The sequence below is a fragment of the Leptodactylus fuscus genome, chromosome 1 (genome assembly GCF_031893055.1).
Source record: "Leptodactylus fuscus isolate aLepFus1 chromosome 1, aLepFus1.hap2, whole genome shotgun sequence".
In the NCBI taxonomy this organism is placed as follows: domain Eukaryota; kingdom Metazoa; phylum Chordata; class Amphibia; order Anura; family Leptodactylidae; genus Leptodactylus; species Leptodactylus fuscus.
Genome location: NC_134265.1, coordinates 302,449,990 through 302,471,067, shown reverse-complemented (window position 1 = coordinate 302,471,067; position 21,078 = coordinate 302,449,990). Strand labels below are relative to the sequence as shown.

Sequence of the window (21,078 nt, the reverse complement as noted above, 5' to 3'; positions counted from 1 at the left end):
CTTTGGTACAAAATTATTCCTACTGTAAAATTCTGTAGATCTTCACAATTCCGAGGCAGAAAATCCACCGCAAATACTTCCCTTGTTAACATGCCCTAACAGACCGTACACTGCATATTTATGTTTCTACTTTTTCTTGTGATAACATTTTTATAGTTCGATAGTGATTTACCATAGGCGAGCATCAAAAGTCCCTGCTAAGGTCCCTGATGTGCTATGTAGACCGATGGCCATTTTTTCCCAGAGCAAATGTTGAGAGCTACAGAGTGAGAACCTGCTCCCTTATTCCCATACCTAAGAAGGCATTGCTCATGTGTGTAAATGAAGTCTGCGACCATCAGTTTAACAACATGGTCGCAGCTGAATCTATATGTATGAGATGTCAAATATTTCAGTGAAAACAAATGATAAATGTATACAAAGGTATACAAATAGCAAATGTATTTTGTGTATAGGCAGGGACGTACCTACCAGGATAGCAGACATAGCAGGTGCTATGGAGTCCAATAACTAAGGGGTCCACTGAGACCCAAGGTGCAATTAAAGATAACTATAGATGATGGAAGGGGATGTGGAAAACTGGATGGACCTCCATTGCTTTACTGGGACACGATAATATCTGCATGTGACATCATTATAATTACTTCATCATATACTAGTGATCTTTTAGTGTGTGCATCACCCCTGTTTATTAATATCATACTAAAATGTCATGTCTGTGCTGTGATATCACTGTGTATTTTATCACTCTACTGTGACATCAATGTGTTTATTATCCGTACACAGTGACATCATTGTGCTCATCATCCCTGTATTGTGACATCACGGTAAGAATTATCCCTGTATTGCAACACCCTTGTATTTATTATGCAAGTACTGTGACACCACTATGAACATTATCCCTGTCTTTGGTATGATTCCACTGTGTACATTATTCCTGTACTTTGTCATCACTGTGTGTATTATCCCAGTACTGTGACATCACTGTGTGCATTATCCTGGTACTGTGACATCACTGAGTGTATTATCCTGGTACTGTGACATCACTGTGTGCATTATCCCTGTACTGTGACATCACTGTGTGTATTATCCTGTACTGTGACATCACTGTGTGCATTATCCTGGTACTGTGACATCACTGTGTGTATTATCCCTGTACTGTGACATCACTGTGTGCATTATCCTGGTACTGTGACATCACTGTGTGCATTATCCTGGTACTGTGACATCACTGTGTGTATTATCCCTGTACTGTGACATCACTGTGTGTATTATCCTGTTATTGTGACATCACTGTGTATTATCCTGGTACTGTGACATCACTGTGTGCATTATCCTGGTACTGTGATATCATTGTGTGCATTATCCTGGTACTGTGACATCACTGTGTGCATTATTCCTGTACTATGTCATCACTGTGTGCATTATCCTGGTACTGTGACATCACTGTGTGTATTATCCCTGTACTGTGACATCACTGTGTGCATTATCCTGGTACTGTGACATCACTGTGTGCATTATCCTGGTACTGTGATATCATTGTGTGCATTATCCTGGTACTGTGACATCACTGTGTTTATTATCCTGGTACTGTGATATCATTGTGTGCATTATCCTGGTACTGTGACATCACTGTGTGCATTATTCCTGTACTATGTCATCACTGTGTGCATTATCCTGGTACTGTGACATCACTGTGTGCATTATCCTGATACTGTGACATCACGGTGTGCATTATCTGTACTGTAAAACCACTATGTACCTTATCCTTATGTGTAAAGTATGTTCAAGTTTTAGACTTGCTGCTTAAGGTGGTCATGGTAAAGTGGGATCACACTAAAACGTTTGGCTTGGAGTGACATGGTTACTTCTTACACCCCTATGTATAGGTTTTAAACTTTCTTGGTTCATTATGATCACTTTTTTTTTAACAAAATCACAGACATATTGGTTAAAAAACATAAAAATATCTCAAAATAGCCTTTTGGAAGTGGATAAAAAAATGCAATTGTTAAAAATATGTGATCATGGAACAATTTGGAACCATGGAGAGACAATGGGTTAGGGTGTCAATGGCACAAAATACTGCTTTGGCTGTTAGAAATAATATATCCAGCTATGAGGGCTGGCATTGGAAAATATGCATAAGTGTAGCTGCAAAAAACATATAGAGACACATACCCATCCCCATAGTCGCCATCATGGCAAGGTGGTGGAAACACAGCCATCTCTATGAGGTTGTCATGCCCATTTTCAAGAACTGGGTGATTTGCTATTTTTCTATAAGAAAAACATTGTTAACATTAAAATATGTTAAAGAAAAAAAAGATACAAAAATAATAATTATAAATTAGGATACAATATGTTCCTCATTGGCTGTGATTATACGAAGAGGAATAAGAAATGGGATCCCTAACTGATGGAAAAGTACAAAATGAAATATAAAAATGATATGCCATTTTTTTCCATCAAAAAAGCTAAAGTTTCAGAGCAAAAAAAATGAAATCCAAATATCATTGTGATTCCTAATTACCTGCAAGTTCTATTTAGTTTTAATCCAGCTTTGGAAATAATATATGCCAACAACAATCTCTTCAGAATAATATAATTATGAAGTCAAACACAGTGGGCGCCACAATTGGTTCTTATGCTGACAGGGCGCCTTTAATAGACATTCTATTAAATAGTCACTTAGTAGTGAAAATTATTCATCTCTTACGTCTTCGCTCTCCATGTTGAGTAGCTGTTGCTATTACTGCCAAGTAAGCATTTTAAAATATCTCATTACAATTTGGAAAGCGCTCGGAGCGGGTGTTGAGGAAGGTCTATAATAACCCCAATGACCATACAATGCAATTTAACAATTTGGGGTAATTTTTTTCGTAAAGTGCCTATCATTGAAAGAGATAATATGTCTGGCTCAGTCATTTTAGATAAATGCATCCTTTTCAAAAGGTACAATAACTCCACCTTGTTAAACATGGTCACCGAGGAACGTAAGTGGAGTAAAACTATCATTAACATTGTCACCGTGAACTCTATGAAGGCTCTCTAAACAAAATTGTCCTGAAACGTCCATACAGTATATTTCATGTAATATTTTTGCACAATGGTGGAGAATAAGGCTGCACCTCATACCAAGTTACTTCTCTATATGGCGATGGAACACGTTTTGGTATAATGGAAAATATAGATTTCTTTACACCTTGTTACCTTCCCATAATTCAGTCTGTCTTCTGTTAAACAATGGAAATACATAAAACCTTCATTTACCACTGGTAGTTGGGAGGTACATTATCACATACAACTACTGAAAACCTACTTCTAGGTTTGGATATCATAGACAGCCAGATATACTGTATACTGTTTTGTAGTTGTCTATTGTTTCAAAGCAAATGAGTAAAAATGTAATTGCATCTAGCTCTATCACATAAATATACATCGCATATATAGATGTGTCCACCTTTACACAGTAATGTGACATGCTAGCAATGCCTTTAAGAGGCTGCAGTTCACAACATAACCACTATATGGCTACACACAGACAAATATAGGTTAGACATCATGTGAAGAAATATTGAAAAACCACATTGTTTTGAAATGCTGGTCATCTGAACAATTCCAGCCAAAGGGAAAGGTAAAGAGGGACAGATCTGTATAGGCAAATGCCGCAAAGTTTAAACTGACTTAATCTGATATCATATTGCTCTGTTGCTTTCTTATCTCAGAATCAACAAATGCTGTTTATTCAACTCTTTCAATGGATTTTTATTTTGTGCTAAACTTAGAAAATATTCACTATATCGTGTCACTTATACAGTTAAAAGTTACTTATCTTAATAATACTACAACTACAAAACTACAACTCCCAGCATGCTCCATTCACTTCCATGGGAGTTCCAAGAACAGCAGAGCAAGTATGCATGCTGGGAGTTGTAGTTTTACAACAGCTGGAGAGCCGAAGGTTGCCTACCGTTGTTATATACCAATCTGTTCAGCTTCTTCTGCCCTGCTTTAAATCTAAATGTACTATTACGATGAAAAAAATATCATTATGTCCACTCAGTTTACCAGACAACATTGGTAATATCCAAAGTTTATCTATTTTTTTTTTCTTTTTTTTTTTTTTAAATTAAACTTTACACTTCAAAGGGTTTTTCTTTGGAAAAATATCCGGAGAAAAGAGGAAGCAAAGTGCAGGAAGAGCACTGGTACATGTGTACTGAAAAGGGTACTGATGCAGATCCATAATTTTGACAATCATACAAAATTCGATAGGGAAAAAAGATCAAAGAGAAATTATGAGTGCATGTTCAATAAAATCTGATGTTTTTCATATTTTGCACATATCTTTGGCGCAGAATCCTCTTTTCATGAACTACTTCATAAGAATAAGACATGAGTATGGGTTTAACATTAAAACAAAAACTTGTGCATTGCATACGATATCCTTGCTGTAATGTTTTTCAAAGAACATTGCTTGTTTGGGGGATTTTCTAAGCAGGCCTTTAAAACTTGTATGCTTCGCTTTTCATGCAATATTTAAACGGTTCCTACTCTCGTACGAGTCAGTATACTTGGAATACCAAAAAACGTATCATTGTGGATCAGTTATGGAATCAGTTTGCCATACTAGATATATGTCATATCGTATTATCTTAATAATCTTATTACACACAATTTACATTGATGTTATTGCATAATGACTAGGGACAGCCCTTGATGACATATAACGTATCCGAGTGGATATAGGTCAAGTAGGGTGAGCTGGGTGAGATTTTATAACAAAATATTAATGTCTGTCATTGAGGGAAAATATCTTTGTACTGTGTTAGCCAGTGGATATGAAATATAAAAATGTTTTTTTGAGGAGCCTTCAGTAGTTGATACCTTTTTTAATGGCTAACTAAAAATGATGACATATTGCTAGCGAAAAAATGCAGCAAAATCTGCATAAAAAAAGCTGTGTTTCTGCAACATAGGGCCTCAGCCAAAGATGGCTTTTCACCATCTGCGCCGATTCCAACTCCTTGCATCTTTCAATAGGTTACACTCCACTGATTTTGGCAGATTTGAATTTTTTTCTCCAGCTCATAGCAATTCTCAGCAGCCCGTGGTGGGTGGTCCTGGGTTGGAGCAAATAGTCAGGAATCACCCACTTGACAGTACAGAGCCTTATTTAACATATTGGATACTGAAACTAACAAGAAAATTGGGGGAAGGTGGTGGGCAAGAGAAAACATTCTACCTGCGCTGGAATCAATAGAGCTGTACCTATTGAAGGACGCAAAGATTTGGAATGGGTAAAGTTGTTGAAAGGTCCTGCAAATGTGACAAGTGTGAAGATAGTGAGGTCTGCTACTGTAGATATGTGAAAGGTTCACAATGGGACTCTTTCCAACTGAAAAAAATCACCTTAAAATATTCTGTTTATCAATATGCAATGGGTGGCTGTCAATGTGAAGTAGGTGTATTGTGTAACTACTGTTTGCCCTCGGGTCCTCACCACCAGGTTGTAGTAACATAGCTACCGCAGGGGGAGTCTGTATACATAGATCACCACTGCAGTGGTATCCAGTAAGAGACTACTGAGACCAATGGCTGGCTACCTCGGTGAGCCGCTGCCATATAAATTTATCTCTGGACTGAGCACAATGGGCAGGAATGGGTAAGTATAGCTTGCTTTGTTATTTTTAAGTGTTTCCTACATATGAAAAAAAAAACTAGGCCAAACCCTTTAAGCAGTCTGCAGAATGCTCCCATCTGACATCATACTTTAAAGTAGAATAAATGGACAAGTGGCTCAAGCAATGGAATATTCAATGCTTGCGTGTTAAAATAAAACATATTTTTAATTAGAAATCCCAATGAAGTTTGTGTTTTACAGCTAATTTCAACAGCATTAGACCAAATACCATGACATATACAATGCACACTGTTTAATTTGCTTTCAATTCTAAAGAGTACTGAATGGTAATGAAAATACCAAAAGCTGCATAATATTAAAACAGTTTACTTATATCTTGAAAAATTAAAAGAAAAAAAAACCCTCCCCCTACACACAGTAAAACAATAGTCATCCCGAGGATGAAGATCACAAAATTCACATAGAAACTGCTCTACCATTACATCTTACACTGTTGATATCACATATTTTACGCAGTATAACTATGGTCCTTAAATTTTACTTTAGAAGGGCTCCTATGTGAAGGGTCAAAGAAGAAGAATTTTAAATATTTACCATCAAATAAAATAATCTCAAAGCTTTCCGCAGAAGTTGGGCGTAGAGAGAAAGTAGTGATCTGTTGACATAAAGACCTCGCCAAATCGAAAGCAGGTTTCGCTGCTTGTATTTTAAGTGAGAAAATCAAATGATGCCTGGTCCCCAATCCCTTATAAATCATTAAGTGTAAACTTTGGTAACCATACAGTTAATATTTTATTAAATAGTTCAAAAGCAAATAAAGCATAAATTATAGTATGAATTCCCGTAACACATTCAAAGCGTTTCATTAATGTTTAAGTGTAAATGTAGGATTTTACCAGTGCTTTGTACAGGATTATCCAAGCCTTCTTGTGTGCGATAAATTAACATGATTCTGGGTCTATGCATCATATATAAAGGCTACATGTCATTATGAGTCAGCCACGTTTACAGCTTTCTGATATTTTATACATGAAAAGCTCTCCTGAGAAGTTGTATTATTATTGCAAAGAACAAATGGCTAACACAATAACATATATACCAAGTTAATACAGGTATACAATGTGTAAGATAATTTATACCTGCATCTTACAATTATATGTGGGCTGCATACTCCAGGCAGAGCGGTGTCCTACTATTATACTGCAAGCAAATGGCTTAAAGCAATAGTCAGGGCAAAACAATCGGTGAATTAGTACATATAGGTCATGCTTAAAGGGAACATAACCATGTTTAACTCTTTAAAGGAGCTCTATCATTGGGAAAAGTCATTTTTAACTAATTACATCCTTGCATAGGCTTTAGATAGTCTATGCCACACCTACCTTTTGTATGTAAATCTCCTCACTGGTTTTTGAATGAGCTCATTTTTATTCATATGCTAATTAGGCTCTCAGTGCACCCTGGAAGTCTCATCGTGCACACTCTGCTATTCTTTCCTATGTATGTGTACAGCACAGGCTGCTGCTACTGAAGATGACTTCCTGCTTCCTGTTTGCACACACACATAGGAGATAATAGCAGAGATGAGGCTGCTGGGAACATCCTGTGCTGACTGGAAGCTCATTAGCATATGAATAAAAATGGGCTCATTCAAAAACCACTGAAGTAGTGTGTGAAACCATACTAAAGGTAGGTGTGGAATAGCCTTTCTAAAGACTATGCATGTATGTGCTTAGTTAAAAATGACTTTTCCCAATGATAGAGCCCTTTTAAGAATGCAGGGTAGTTTGTATGTTAATGCTCAGCGACTTTTTAAAAAATATTTTACTCCTCCGACCTCCAAAGTTCATAACTTTTTTAATTTTCCTGTCGACATAGCTAAGTGAGGGCTTATTCTTTACATGACGATTTGTAAATTCATCCATTTTGAGGTACATAAAATGTTTCAATTAGCTTTTATTAACATTTTTTTGGGGGTCCATGTTAAAAAAAACCACAACTCTATCATAATGTTTTGCATATTGTTTTTACGGCGTTCACTCCGCATTAAAAATTACATGGCGACTTTGTCTCTTGGGTCATTACGATGACAATGCTTTAATTTGCGCACTGCAGTATTTTTTTTCAATGCCTTTTACTGTATGGGATAAATAACGCTCTTTTTGGATTGGGAGATTTATACGCACATGAGGATACCTGGATGTCGTGATTCACTATTGAAATGTTACTTTTTATATGTGTACAAAAGTAAATGTGGTTATATTGTATATTATTATATTATATGTTATAAATATGGTTATATTCATGGGTAAACCCAGGTAAATGCTATATATTTTCCCCAATTTTTGCTTTTTTAGCTCAGTTCTATTAGGGTAGAGCTGTGGTCTGTGACTACAGTGTAACTCTGACACTTCTGCTTCATCAGTGGCTCCTCCACCGTCAGCTTTGCCTCCTCAGATTGATTCCTATGTATATACACCAGTATAAAGTACAGATTACTAAACCACCAGTGAGAAAAAGATGCTTACCAGGCTACTGTGGCATATATACCGAATCAAAGGAGCCTTAGCAAAGGGGACAATGAAGGATTACTTTTATAATAAACTAGACACAAATTGTTTCTTCCTTCTTCACCATGGGATTAAATATTTAAGAGGATTTCCACCAAAAATGTAAAAATGAGCATATATCTGAAGTTAAAGCAGCAGGCAAAATATGTTCATTCTTTTACTTTTTGCAATATTGTTTTTGTGTTGTTGTGGTGGACGATTTTACAAAAGTGATAAGAGAAAGAATTTGTCATGTCTGAAATAGCTTCTCAGAAACCCAAAGCTCACATTTATTTCAGGATTTTGAGTTCTCAGAGAGTTACTACTAAGAAGTTATTTCAAAAGCAACAACCAGTATGGCTGCATATGATAAAATAGACATCGGCGACCGGCCTAGATCCTTATTTACTACTATATGGACATTTTTAAGGTTTGGGTGGAAATGCTGTTTCAGAGACATGTGTATTATGTTATATACACTAATAACCAAGACTATATGTGTCATAGAATAAGCCCATGCAACTGCTAAGCTGGGCTATTTCCTAGATAAGAAAGTCTACTATACTCTCATGGATGGTATTGAACTGAGTGAGGATCTTCTTCTCTTCAAAACCAAGACATTAGAAAACAAGTCATATGGAATACATTGGAACTATATAAGAAATGCAAGTAAGTGAAAGAACCCCTGGAAGTTCATGTCACTTCTGTTTTTGACATGAACAAGCACAGGCTCTCCTATTGCAAATTGTAAGGTGGATGAGGTGGACTGGACAGAACCATAACATGACCTTTGTCTTAATTTTTACTTTGCCATCACTAACCCCCCCCCCGGTAAAAAACTTTTCAGTCTACAATTCCTGCAGATTTCATGTTATGAACATAAAATATCTAAAGACCCCCCATACACATAGGCACGTAAGAGAATAGATGGACAATTTTGGCAAGACCATCTAGCTATCTTACACGTATAGGAGCCTTCAGACTCCCCTAATAGATAATGTTGGGACAGAGAAGAATTGGGCATGTTGACGCATTTTAATGCCCATCATCTTATTCTCAAGAGAGATAATCTACCATAAAAAGTGGCAGTGGCTATTCACTATTGACAACGTGCATGTTGGGCCAAGGAGGTTGGTTGACAGGTTGGTATGGACACCTTAAGGATCATGGTTATGATCCGTTTATAAAAGTAAGTTATTTCACTCCACCAGCTAGTACAATCTCCTGAGACATTAACTAGATATAAAATACTATAATAGCGGATACCAAGACAACAGTAGTAGGGAATACATGACAGAAAACATCTTTAAAGAACTATTGGCCTAAGCCTTATCTTAACCAGGAGCTAAATTACGTTGGGTTCACCTTGACTGTTCATCCTATCCTTTAGAGGGTCAGATTTTGCTTAGAGCAAGTCGATACATGAATTATAGAATTTTACCCAATATTTCAAGCTGAAATTTTTCTGTGTATACCTTTCTTTTTGTACTCCAATGTACTGTATTTTACCTTCATGGTTCATATAGGAAAAAATCAATTTTGGGATTTAGTGGTCCTTTACCATAATTCAATTTGGGTTCATTTAAACAGTGGAATTACTTAAAACTTTATCTACAGCACAAAGGATAAGCGCAGATACCTGGAAGATACATTATCTTACACACTTACTGAGATCCTAGGGCTGCCTTTGAATATCAAGGACAGCCAGTAGCTACGCTACGTGTTAAAACCCCATATATTTATGAATTATTCAATCTATCACCGGCCCAAAACATCTCCTTAAAGTATGAATGTGATTCAGTGAACAGCTGCTGACATTAAACAGAAATTACAATGCTGGAAAACTACGAGCCACCGAGTTAATACGGAAACTCAGAACCAGCCTGGCACCGCATTGTATTGTTCTGCCTGATACATGGCACGATGAAGATTCAATAAATAAATAATACAAATTTCAGAAAAAGAATCATTAAAACTAATTAAAATCTTTGCCTATAGTAACTTATTAATGACATACAAGGCCCCGCTCTGCTGGAATTATTACTTAATTAAGTCAGGTTGCAACTACGGCAAGTATTGTATAAATTTAATACAATGGCTACTTTGTGCCATGGCTGACAGTGATATAGATTACAAGTAGTTGCCTGATCCATTGTCCCATGGGATATGGTGCATTATATTAGATTATAAACTTGGTAGATGAGGTAGGAATATTCCAAACTGTGAATCAAACTAAAGATACATTGACATAATAAATCATAGCAAAGCTATTGGTTCAGCTCATAAACAGAAAAACAATAGATCAGATCTGAGTTGCATCAGGGGTGCAAATATGGGCTGATGTCTGGTTGACTGTGACATATCCTCCTGTGTATGACCATCTAATATGATTTATTCTACAATATGCTATGCTAACCAAAGAGCACTTACATATCTGCACACCTTTAAGACCCTCAGCTTGAGATCTCCGCAAGGAGAAACGGTAACACCTGAGACCTACAGTATGTTAAAGGACATCTACCTACAGTAAGCAACTAGCAGCCTGATCTGTACGGATGAGAGGCAAGAACCCATAACCCTTTGGTGCACAAGAAACACTGTCTATATATGCCTCCCATTCATTGTCGCCAAATCTTCACTGTTTTACATAGGGGGAACCTAGTGGCAATGTTGATAATCAAAGAGGTTTCATATTGCAAGCATTCACCCTTCAGATGTTGTGTTCAGATGCAACCATGGCATTTGAAGGGTCACTTGCACTTTAGTATTGGCGGCTCAAATTGTTCCCTTGTAGCGACATTGCAGGAGGCGTTTTGTCACTATGGCAGTTGGGAGGCCACAGGCAGTCAGCAATAGTAATATGGAGATTGCTATAGATTGCAGGACAGTAGTATATTGCAGTCTATGGTATAAGTGATCAGGATGAAGATCTCTGAGGCGAGCGGGCTCAAAAAATTTTAATAAAAAATTAAATCAACCCTTCACCCTAGAATACATCTAAAATAAATAAACACAACAAATTAGATATCTCTGCATCACAAACTGTAAAAATATAAAAATATTTATCCCATATAGTCCATGCCATAGCAAAAAAGGGTGAAATGTCCATTTTTTTTTTTGCCATTTCACCTTAAAAAAATGAATAAGTCATCAAAACATCACACATTCCCCAAAATGGCATCAATAAACATTTTTGATGTTTTCAAAGTATTAAATTATTTCAAAACAATATAAATTTGGGATCTCTGTGATGGTGCTAACCCGCAGAGTATAGGTAATGTGTTAATATTACAGCATGGGAAACTCTGCAAAAATGAAACCTGTAACAAAATGTATTTTTTTCCAATCCCAAAGCCTACAGAACTTTGTTAGTTTAGTACATTGTACAGAACACATCACACATAGAATAAGCCATTCCACGACTCTATGAAGGGAAAAATACAGCTATATTAGTTACAGCTTTTGAAAGTCAGGGCAAAACAATGGAAAGGAAAAAAAAAAATTGGAAAAAAAGGAAACAAAAAACTTGCTTGACCCTGAAGGGGTTAAACATTTGTCTCGGTCTTTTTTTTCTTTTGTAAAAGAGTCAAATTTGCCTAATATCCTGAGTCACGTTGCAAAGCTTGTTAAAGGATTGGACACAGAGTTAGACAGTAACCACCTCCGATAGGGGGCAGTAGAGAGATACTTTCTTTTTTAATGATGAGATCTGCACCATATTCCTAGGGAGTATAGCTTGGACTATAAGAAAACATACACCAGCTGATAGTCTGCACAAGTAGAAACAGAATCCCCGAGACCTAGGTGGACCAATAAAATGTGAATAAAAGGAGCTCTTCCACTGAACATGTTTGAACCATAGCCATTTATATATGACAATGATATCCCATTACCAAGTAGATTTTAATTCAATATTATACAGTATACAGTCCTATGAAAAAGTTTGGGCACCCCTATTAATCTTAATCATTTTTTGTTCTAAATATTTTGGTGTTTGCAACAGCCATTTCAGTTTGATATATCTAATAACTGATGGACACAGTAATATTTCAGGATTGAAATGAGGTTTATTGTACTAACAGAAAATGTGCAATATGCATTAAACCAAAATTTGACCGGTGCAAAAGTATGGGCACCCTTATCATTTTATTGATTTGAATTCCCCTAACTACTTTTTACTGACTTACTGAAGCACAAAATTGGTTTTGTAACCTCAGTGAGCTTTGAACTTCATAGCCAGATGTATCCAATCATAAGAAAAGGTATTTAAGGTGGCCAATTGCAAGTTGATCTCCTATTTGAATCTCCTCTGAAGAGTGGCATCATGGGCTACTCAAAACAACTCTCAAATGATCTGAAAACAAAGATTGTTCAACATAGTTGTTGAGGGGAAGGATACAAAAAGTTGTCTCAGAGATTTAACCTGTCAGTTTCCACTGTGAGGAACATAGTAAGGAAATGGAAGAGCACAGGGACAGTTCTTGTTAAGCCCAGAAGTGGCAGGCCAAGAAAAATATCAGAAAGACAGAGAAGAAGAATGGTGAGAACAGTCAAGGACAATCCACAGACCACCTCCAAAGAGCTGCAGCATCATCTTGCTGCAGATGGTGTCACTGTGCATCGGTCAACTATACAGCGCACTTTGCACAAATAGAAGCTGTATGGGAGAGTGATGAGAAAGAAGCCGTTTCTGCACGTACGCCACAAATAGAGTTGCCTGAGGTATGAAAAAGCACATTTGGACAAGGCAGCTTCATTTTGGAAACAAAAATTTAGTTGTTTGGTTATAAAAAAAGGCGTTATGCATGGCGTCCAAAAAGAAACAGCATTCCAAGAAAAACACATGCTACCCACTGTAAAATTTGGTGGAGGTTCCGTCATTCTTTGGGGCTGTGTGGCCAATGCCGGCATCGGGAATCTTGTTAAAGTTGAGAGTCGCATGGATTCCACTCAGTATCAGCAGATTCTTGAGAATAATGTTCAAGAATCAGTGACGAAGTTGAAGTTACGCCGGGGATGGATATTTCAGCAAGACAATGATCCAAAACACCGCTCCAAATCCTCAGGCATTCATGCAGAGGAACAATTACAATGTTCTGGAATGGCCATCCCAGTCCCCAGACCTGAATATCATTGAACATCTGTGGGATGATTTGAAGCGGGCTGTCCATGCTCGGCGACCATCTAACTTAACTGAACTTGAATTGTTTGTCCAAAATACCTTTATCCAGGATCCAGGAACTGATTAAAAGCTACAGGAAGCGACTAGAGGCTGTTATCTTTGCAAAAGGAGGATGTACTAAATATTAATGTCACTTTTCTGTTGAGGTGCCCATATTTTTGCACCGGTCAAATTTTGGTTTAATGCATATTGCGCATTTTCTGTTAGTACAATAAACCTCATTTCAATCCTGAAATATTACTGTGTCCATCAGTTATTAGATATATCAAACTGAAATGGCTGTTATAAACACCAAAATATTTAGAACTAAAAATGATTAAGATTAATAGGGGTGCCCAAACTTTTTCATAGGACTGTATATCTGTGTTGGAAACAAAGCCCAGTTTTAAAGAATACATCAATGTGTCAACCACTCTCTGAAGATGGATGGCGAAAATAATATAAAACAATAAAAACTGGTGTCCCTAAAACCCAGTCACAATAGACAAGTTGGTAAACGACTCAAATATTCATGGCACATCTCTGCACATCATTAGATATTATCAAAGCTGTCAGCTATCACCCATATATGCCTAAGGAGCCAGAAATTGTTACCTGGATGTCTCTAATATTCACATATTCTGTTATCTATATCTGGTAAACTGACAGCTCGAGGAAAAGTAGCAATGAACTAAATTGGATTAAAAATAAAAGCACAGATTATATCTAAGGGTAGTAATTGATGGAAACACAGTCAATTACAATGGAAAAGGGTTTTTATATTTATACAAATTAAGTGTCATTGTTTAGATGGAAAATGACTGATATGTTTATTGAAAAGATATGGATATGATTTGTGTCCAGTGAAGACGCCGGGTTTCTTCACCTTCATATGAATTTCTTAGAACTGAGTGCCAAACTACCTTCAGAAGTTTACTGTGCGTGTCATTTGGGAAGAATTTAAAGGGCTATTGCAAGATGAAAACTTATCAACTATTCACAGGATAGGGAATAAGGGTCCGACCACTGGGAATTCTACCAATCATTAAAATGAGGATCCCAAGTCCCCTATATGAATGGAGCAGTGGCTTTGCATGTCTTCTGCTCCATTCATCCCAGTCTCAGTATTTGGTTATCTCAGTCTGTTCATTTGGACACATGGGACACCCATTCCCTTGTTAAGCGGTAATATCCATCAATCAGATACTTGTCATCTATGCTACAGATAGGTGATACACTTACATTTAGGACAACCCCATAAAATCACATAAATGGCAGCCTAATTTTATATCCAACTTTTGGTAAATGGCAGTTTGTATAAACTTTATAGAGGTTTTTTTTTTTTTTTTGCGCTTGCCACTAAACAGACATACCTGTATACCGGATTTGCTTGTAGGTTTTCTCTATGTCATATGATGGCTTGTCTATAACTTAATTTTATCCCTCATGTGTCAAGGCTTACTCATGGCTCTTAACATTGGAACTATTTGTAAGGATCTAGTTCTGTTTTTACGTTTCACCTGTCTGTGGGCAAGTCTGCCTCGTTGTAAGATGGCCGCTATAGCTTCGGTGGCCATCTTGCCTGCTCTTGAGGCTATATTAATGAATGCACCTGTGTTCCTCCCTGCTTGAGTATCAGTCAGATCTTTGTCTCGTCTGCCTCTAGCTCTCCGCCTCTATTGTGAAGAGTCCTGTGGTTCTCTTGTTCCAGAGTTCTGCCATTTCCTACCATACCTGCATCTAGATACCTGTCTTCCTCCCGGCTGTTGCCCTTCAGCTTATCCCCTCAGCTGCACATGAGCTCCCCCTGATTGATTCAGTCTCTCATCAGGAAAACCTCTAGTGCTACACAACCTGCCTTTTACTACCGGCCGAACGCTACCCAGCTGTGCTGCAACTGACTGTAAGTTCGTCTCTTCTTTGCTGTAACTATTGTCTGCTGTGCATTTCCCCTATCAGCCATAGGTGTCCACAGAGCATCCACACATAGTGTAACAGGATACTCAAGCCCACAAGATGGAGGCCGCTGAGTCTGGGGACTTGGAGACCCGTATTAAGAGAATACAGCAATACACAACTTCTTTGTATACAGAGTTGCAGTCGCTAAAGTCCAAGATAAATTCTCTAGAGTTACAAGCTAACAAAAATGTGCAGGATCTTGGCAAAGCGATGCAGGACTTGCATACACGGACAACCGCGGTTGAGGCTTTGAAGTCAGCTCCCCCCGTAGTACTGAGCCCCCCAAAATTGCCACCATTTAGGTTTGGTGGAGACCGCGACAAGTACCGTGGCTTTGTAAACCAGTGTAAACTCTATTTTGATGCACATATCGGTCAATTTCCAAATGATCGCGCCAAGGTACTCTGCATCATCATGCTTCTGACACACAAGGCTCTAGCATGGGCAAACCCGCTAATTGAGACCGCTGATCCTTGTCTAGATAGTCTGACTCAGTTCCTTGATGGCATGGCCCTGATGTTTGATGATCCTAATCGTCGCGCCACTGCAGAGACCAACTTACTGGCGCTTCGACAGGGCCGACGTACGGTCACAGAGTATGCCATGGAATTTAAGAGATGGGCAGTGGACACGACTTGGAAATCTGAGGCGCAACTACCGTTGTTCAGGAGAGGATTATCCAGCGCCATTAAGGACGAACTGGCCCGTTCTGAGGCTCCCTCCAAGTTTGAAGAGTATGTACACCATTGCATACGGATTGATATCCGCTTATCCGAACGAAGACAAGAGAGATGGGCAGCGATGAATCGCAGGGACAGCCCACCAGCATTTTCTCCTGCATTTCCCAAGGAACCTTCTAATAGGCCCCCACAGGAGACTGAGCCAATGCAACTAGATGTTGTACAGAGGTCTGAGAGTAATGCTCGTAGGGAACGCCGGCTGCGTGACGGTCTATGTCTCTATTGTGGGGAGTCCGGTCATTTTCTCATAAATTGCCCGAATCGACCTCGCAGGACTGTCGCAGCCGTGGCCGAAGGAGATTTGTCTGACTGTGAATCAGAAGCCTCAGAAGCGTCACAGCCTTTGAATGCAGTTATTCAGACCCTGTCGTCGGTGGCTTCACACCTGGAGAAGAGGAAGAAGGAGACCCATTGCCTCCTGCCAATTCAGATTTGGACCAACACTCGTTGGATTTCCACCTCAGCAATGGTGGATTCCGGAGCTAGTGGCAACTTCATGGATCTGGCCTTTGCTAAAGAACATGGTATCGCAACCCAACATAGGGCCTCACCCGTGCTTATGGAGACTGTGGATGGTTCCCCCCTGGTATCGGGGCCAATAGATCAGGAAACCAGACCCCTAAGGGTATCCATGCCGCCTGATCATCAGGAAGAACTATCCTTCATGCTGATCTCCTCTCCTCATTTTCCAGTAATCCTAGGCCTCCCATGGTTGAAAAAGCAGAACCCAGCTATCAACTGGGAAACTAGAGAGTTACGCTTCCCTGCAAAGAAGAAGTCAGCCATTTGCCCGGTCACATCTGCTCCTGACAATCCTTCTAACCTTTTTTCATCAGTCTATTCTGACTTCTTGGGCGTGAGTGACAAGAAGAATGCAGATAAACTTCCACCACACCGGCCATATGACTGTCCAATTGAGCTTTTGCCCGGTGCAGCAATTCCGTTTGGCCACATCTATCCTCTAGCCGGGCCGGAGTTAAAGGCCCTCAAGGACTACGTTGATGAAAACCTGGCAAAGGGGTTTATTCGTCCTTCCTCATCTCCAGCAGGTGCTCCAATCTTTTTTGTGAAAAAGAAGGACGGGTCCCTCAGACCCTGCATAGATTATCGGGAACTCAACAAAATCACTGTTAAAAACCGTTATCCACTTCCTCTAATCCCCGAACTTCTGGAACGAGTTCGCCATGCCAAGATTTTTTCCAAATTAGATCTTCGAGGAGCATACAACTTACTGCGGATTAGAAAAGGAGACGAGTGGAAAACTGCCTTTCGGTGTCGGTACGGACACTTTGAATATCTGGTCATGCCGTTTGGTCTATGCAATGCCCCAGCTGCTTTCCAACATTTGGTTAATGACATCTTCCGGGATCTCTTGGATCAGTTCATGGTGGTGTATTTGGACGATATCCTTATTTTTTCCAGCTCTCTACAAGAACATGAGGAACATGTGAAGATTGTTCTGGACCGCCTACGAGTAAACCAACTTTACATTAAACTCGAAAAATGCGAGTTCCACAGGACTGAGATCCAGTTTTTGGGCTATGTAATCTCACAACAAGGATTGTATATGGATATCAGTAAGATCCAAGCAATCATGGATTGGCCGGTCCCGAAGAATACCCGAGAGGTACAACGTTTCATAGGCTTTGCCAACTTTTACCGGCGCTTTATTAAGCACTTCTCAGAGATTGTCAGTCCCATTACCCAACTTACCAAGAAGGGGACAGTGTTCCGTTGGACACCCCAAGCCCAGGAGGCATTTACTCGCCTTAAGTCAAGGTTCACATCCGCCCCAGTATTAATACATCCTGATCCGGAGTTGGCATTTATAATAGAGGTGGACGCTTCAGACAGTGCCGTGGGAGCTGTCTTATCTCAAAGAACAGGAGAGAAGGGTCTCTTGCACCCTTGTGCATACTTCTCCCGAAAGTTATCTTCTGCTGAGAGGAATTACGATGTCGGAAACAAGGAACTGTTGGCGATCATCTCCGCGTTCAAAGAATGGAGGCATCATTTGCAGGGGGCTTCTCAGCAGATTGTCGTACTCACCGATCACCGTAATTTGGAGTTTGTCCGATCCGCAAGATGTCTTTCTCCCCGACAGGTTCGCTGGAGCCTATTTCTAAACCAATTTAATTTTATCATCTCCTATCGACCGGGCTCCCGTAATGGCAAGGCTGATGCCCTTTCCCGGATGTTCTCTACCGAATCGGATTCGGCTCCCTCATTTGAGACTATAGTACCCGACGCCAATGTGGTGGGAGTGATACAGAATGAAGACTTAATTAACGCCTTTAAGGAAGCCTATGTCACTGATCCTCTCTTGTCCCAGCCGGCTAATGACGTTCATCTGACCTTTAAAAATGGAGTATGGTTCCAAGGCCAATGCCTCTACGTGCCTAAGTCTGCCAAACTAAGAGTACTAAGACTGATGCATGACTCCAAGGTGGCAGGTCATAAAGGGGTGCAGAAGACTCAAGAGTTCCTCTCACGATTCTTCTGGTGGCCGGGGTATCAGAGGGATGTTAAAGACTATGTCCGTTCTTGTGTCATCTGTGCCAGATGTAAGACACCTCGGTCTGCTCCGACTGGATTGCTACAACCTCTGCCAGTGCCTTCTCGTCCATGGGGATCCATATCTATGGACTTTATTGTCGAATTACCTATCTCTAAGGGTATGAATACCATTCTAGTTGTGGTTGATCGATTAACGAAGGCTGCCCACTTTATACCTTACCCCAGACTACCAACTGCTAAAGACACTGTGGAATTAATTATTCAAAATGTCTTTCGGCTGCACGGGGTCCCCGACGAAGTCATTTCCGATCGAGGAGCGCAATTCATGGCGAGATTCTGGCAAGGATTTTGTTCAGCATTAGACATTAAAGTCCGCTTGTCCTCTGCCTACCATCCGCAGTCAAACGGCCAGACCGAGAGGACCAATCAGACTTTGGAACAGTACCTGCGTTGTTTCATCAGTCATTTGCAGGATGATTGGCTGGATCTCCTTCCTCTGGCAGAATTCTCCTATAACAATTCCCAGAGTGCTTCTACAAAGGTGTCACCCTTCTATGCCAATCTGGGGTTCCACCCCAAAGTTTTTCCCAGGCTGCCAAGTGATGTCACCATACCGGCAGTTACGGAACGTGTGGCAATCATTCAGCAAAACTTGGAAGTGTTGAAGGAAACCTTGACTGCAGCTCAGGAGAGATATAAGAGATCAGCGGATCAGTCCCGCAGACCAGAACCCATATTCAAAGTTGGAGACTTAGTCTGGCTTTCTACAAAAAATTTAAAACTGAGAGTACCCTCCCCGAAGCTGGGGCAAAGATTTGTAGGACCATTTAAGATAAGTGCCATCATCAGTGCAGTGGCCGTTAGATTAAAGCTCCCCAACACCATGAAAATCCATCCAGTATTCCATGTTTCCCTATTGAAGGCTGCTATCCCTAATCCGTTCCCGGGACGCGCTGCCCAACCACCCGATTCAGTATTGATTGATGGTGAGGAACAATTTTTGGTGGAAGAGATTCTGGATTCTAGAATCCATAGGAACCAATTACAGTATCTGGTCAAGTGGGAAGGGTACCCGCCTGAAGAAAATTCTTGGGAACCTGTTGATAATATAAATGCTCCCCGTCTGGTGTCCAGGTTCCACCGAAGACATCCCGGTAAGCCTGCCCATAGGGTGTCCGGAGGCCACTCCTAAGGTGGGGGTAGTGTAAGGATCTAGTTCTGTTTTTACGTTTCACCTGTCTGTGGGCAAGTCTGCCTCGTTGTAAGATGGCCGCTATAGCTTCGGTGGCCATCTTGCCTGCTCTTGAGGCTATATTAATGAATGCACCTGTGTTCCTCCCTGCTTGAGTATCAGTCAGATCTTTGTCTCGTCTGCCTCTAGCTCTCCGCCTCTATTGTGAAGAGTCCTGTGGTTCTCTTGTTCCAGAGTTCTGCCATTTCCTACCATACCTGCATCTAGATACCTGTCTTCCTCCCGGCTGTTGCCCTTCAGCTTATCCCCTCAGCTGCACATGAGCTCCCCCTGATTGATTCAGTCTCTCATCAGGAAAACCTCTAGTGCTACACAACCTGCCTTTTACTACCGGCCGAACGCTACCCAGCTGTGCTGCAACTGACTGTAAGTTCGTCTCTTCTTTGCTGTAACTATTGTCTGCTGTGCATTTCCCCTATCAGCCATAGGTGTCCACAGAGCATCCACACATAGTGTAACACTATTCCAACACCTTTTTATTATATTGTAATGTAGCTCAGCAATATCTTGTTAATATTCCCTTTAGAGATGAGCGAACACTGTTCGGATCAGCCAATCCGAACAGCACGCTCCCATAGAAATGAATGGAAGCACCTGTGACGCTGACTTTGCCGGTGGCCGGCTGGCGTCACAGGTGCTTCCATTCATTTCTATGGGAGCGTGCTGTTCGGATCAGCTGATCTCAACAGTGTTCGCTCATCTCTAATTCCCTTCACTACTGGAGAAGAATTGAGAACATTCAAACCAACTTTACTGCAGTTTACATATGATGTAACTAATGGGATGATCTGTAGTATCATAATGTTAAACAGGATCTGTCACCAGGTCTGAAAAACCCATAGGCATACAGGGTCTGTAGGTGTTGTAAACCTGAGCATTTTGGTGTATTGTCTATCCAAATCTGTTCAGCCATTCTAAAGATATAAGTTCTTTTAATATTGATGCAGATTAGAATATACTAGCCAAGTTGGCGGTAACTCTATGCTTTCTTTGGGATCAGGATCTCTGTTACCATAGGTGATGTAGAGATCACACATTTGGCTTGTGTATTCTAATTTACACCAACAGGACTTATATCTGTGGAATAGCTGAATAGATTAGAATAATCAAAACAACAAAATGCTGATGTGACAAAGACAATCAGATGATGCCATTGGGCTTTTCATACCTGGTGATAGGTTTATTGTAAAATTAAGTACAAACTGTAACTTTAAGAATCACTACTAAGATATTTCCATTGGAAATGTAGTATT

General features: G+C 39.9%; 1 protein-coding gene across 19 annotated transcripts in view; it reads right to left on the bottom strand.

Annotated features, from left to right (window-relative positions):
* The window catches only part of TENM3 (teneurin transmembrane protein 3), a 949,896-nt gene that overhangs the window by 216,497 nt on the left and 712,321 nt on the right, over positions 1-21,078 (bottom strand). For 14 of the 19 annotated variants that reach the window (XM_075258516.1, XM_075258530.1, XM_075258522.1 and 11 more), the window contains one exon: positions 2,182-2,280. The exons of the other annotated variants lie outside the window; for them this stretch is intronic. In XM_075258516.1, the coding sequence (XP_075114617.1) occupies positions 2,182-2,280 (99 nt within the window). The remainder of the gene's footprint in view (positions 1-2,181; positions 2,281-21,078) is intronic. 19 annotated transcript variants of the gene reach the window in all.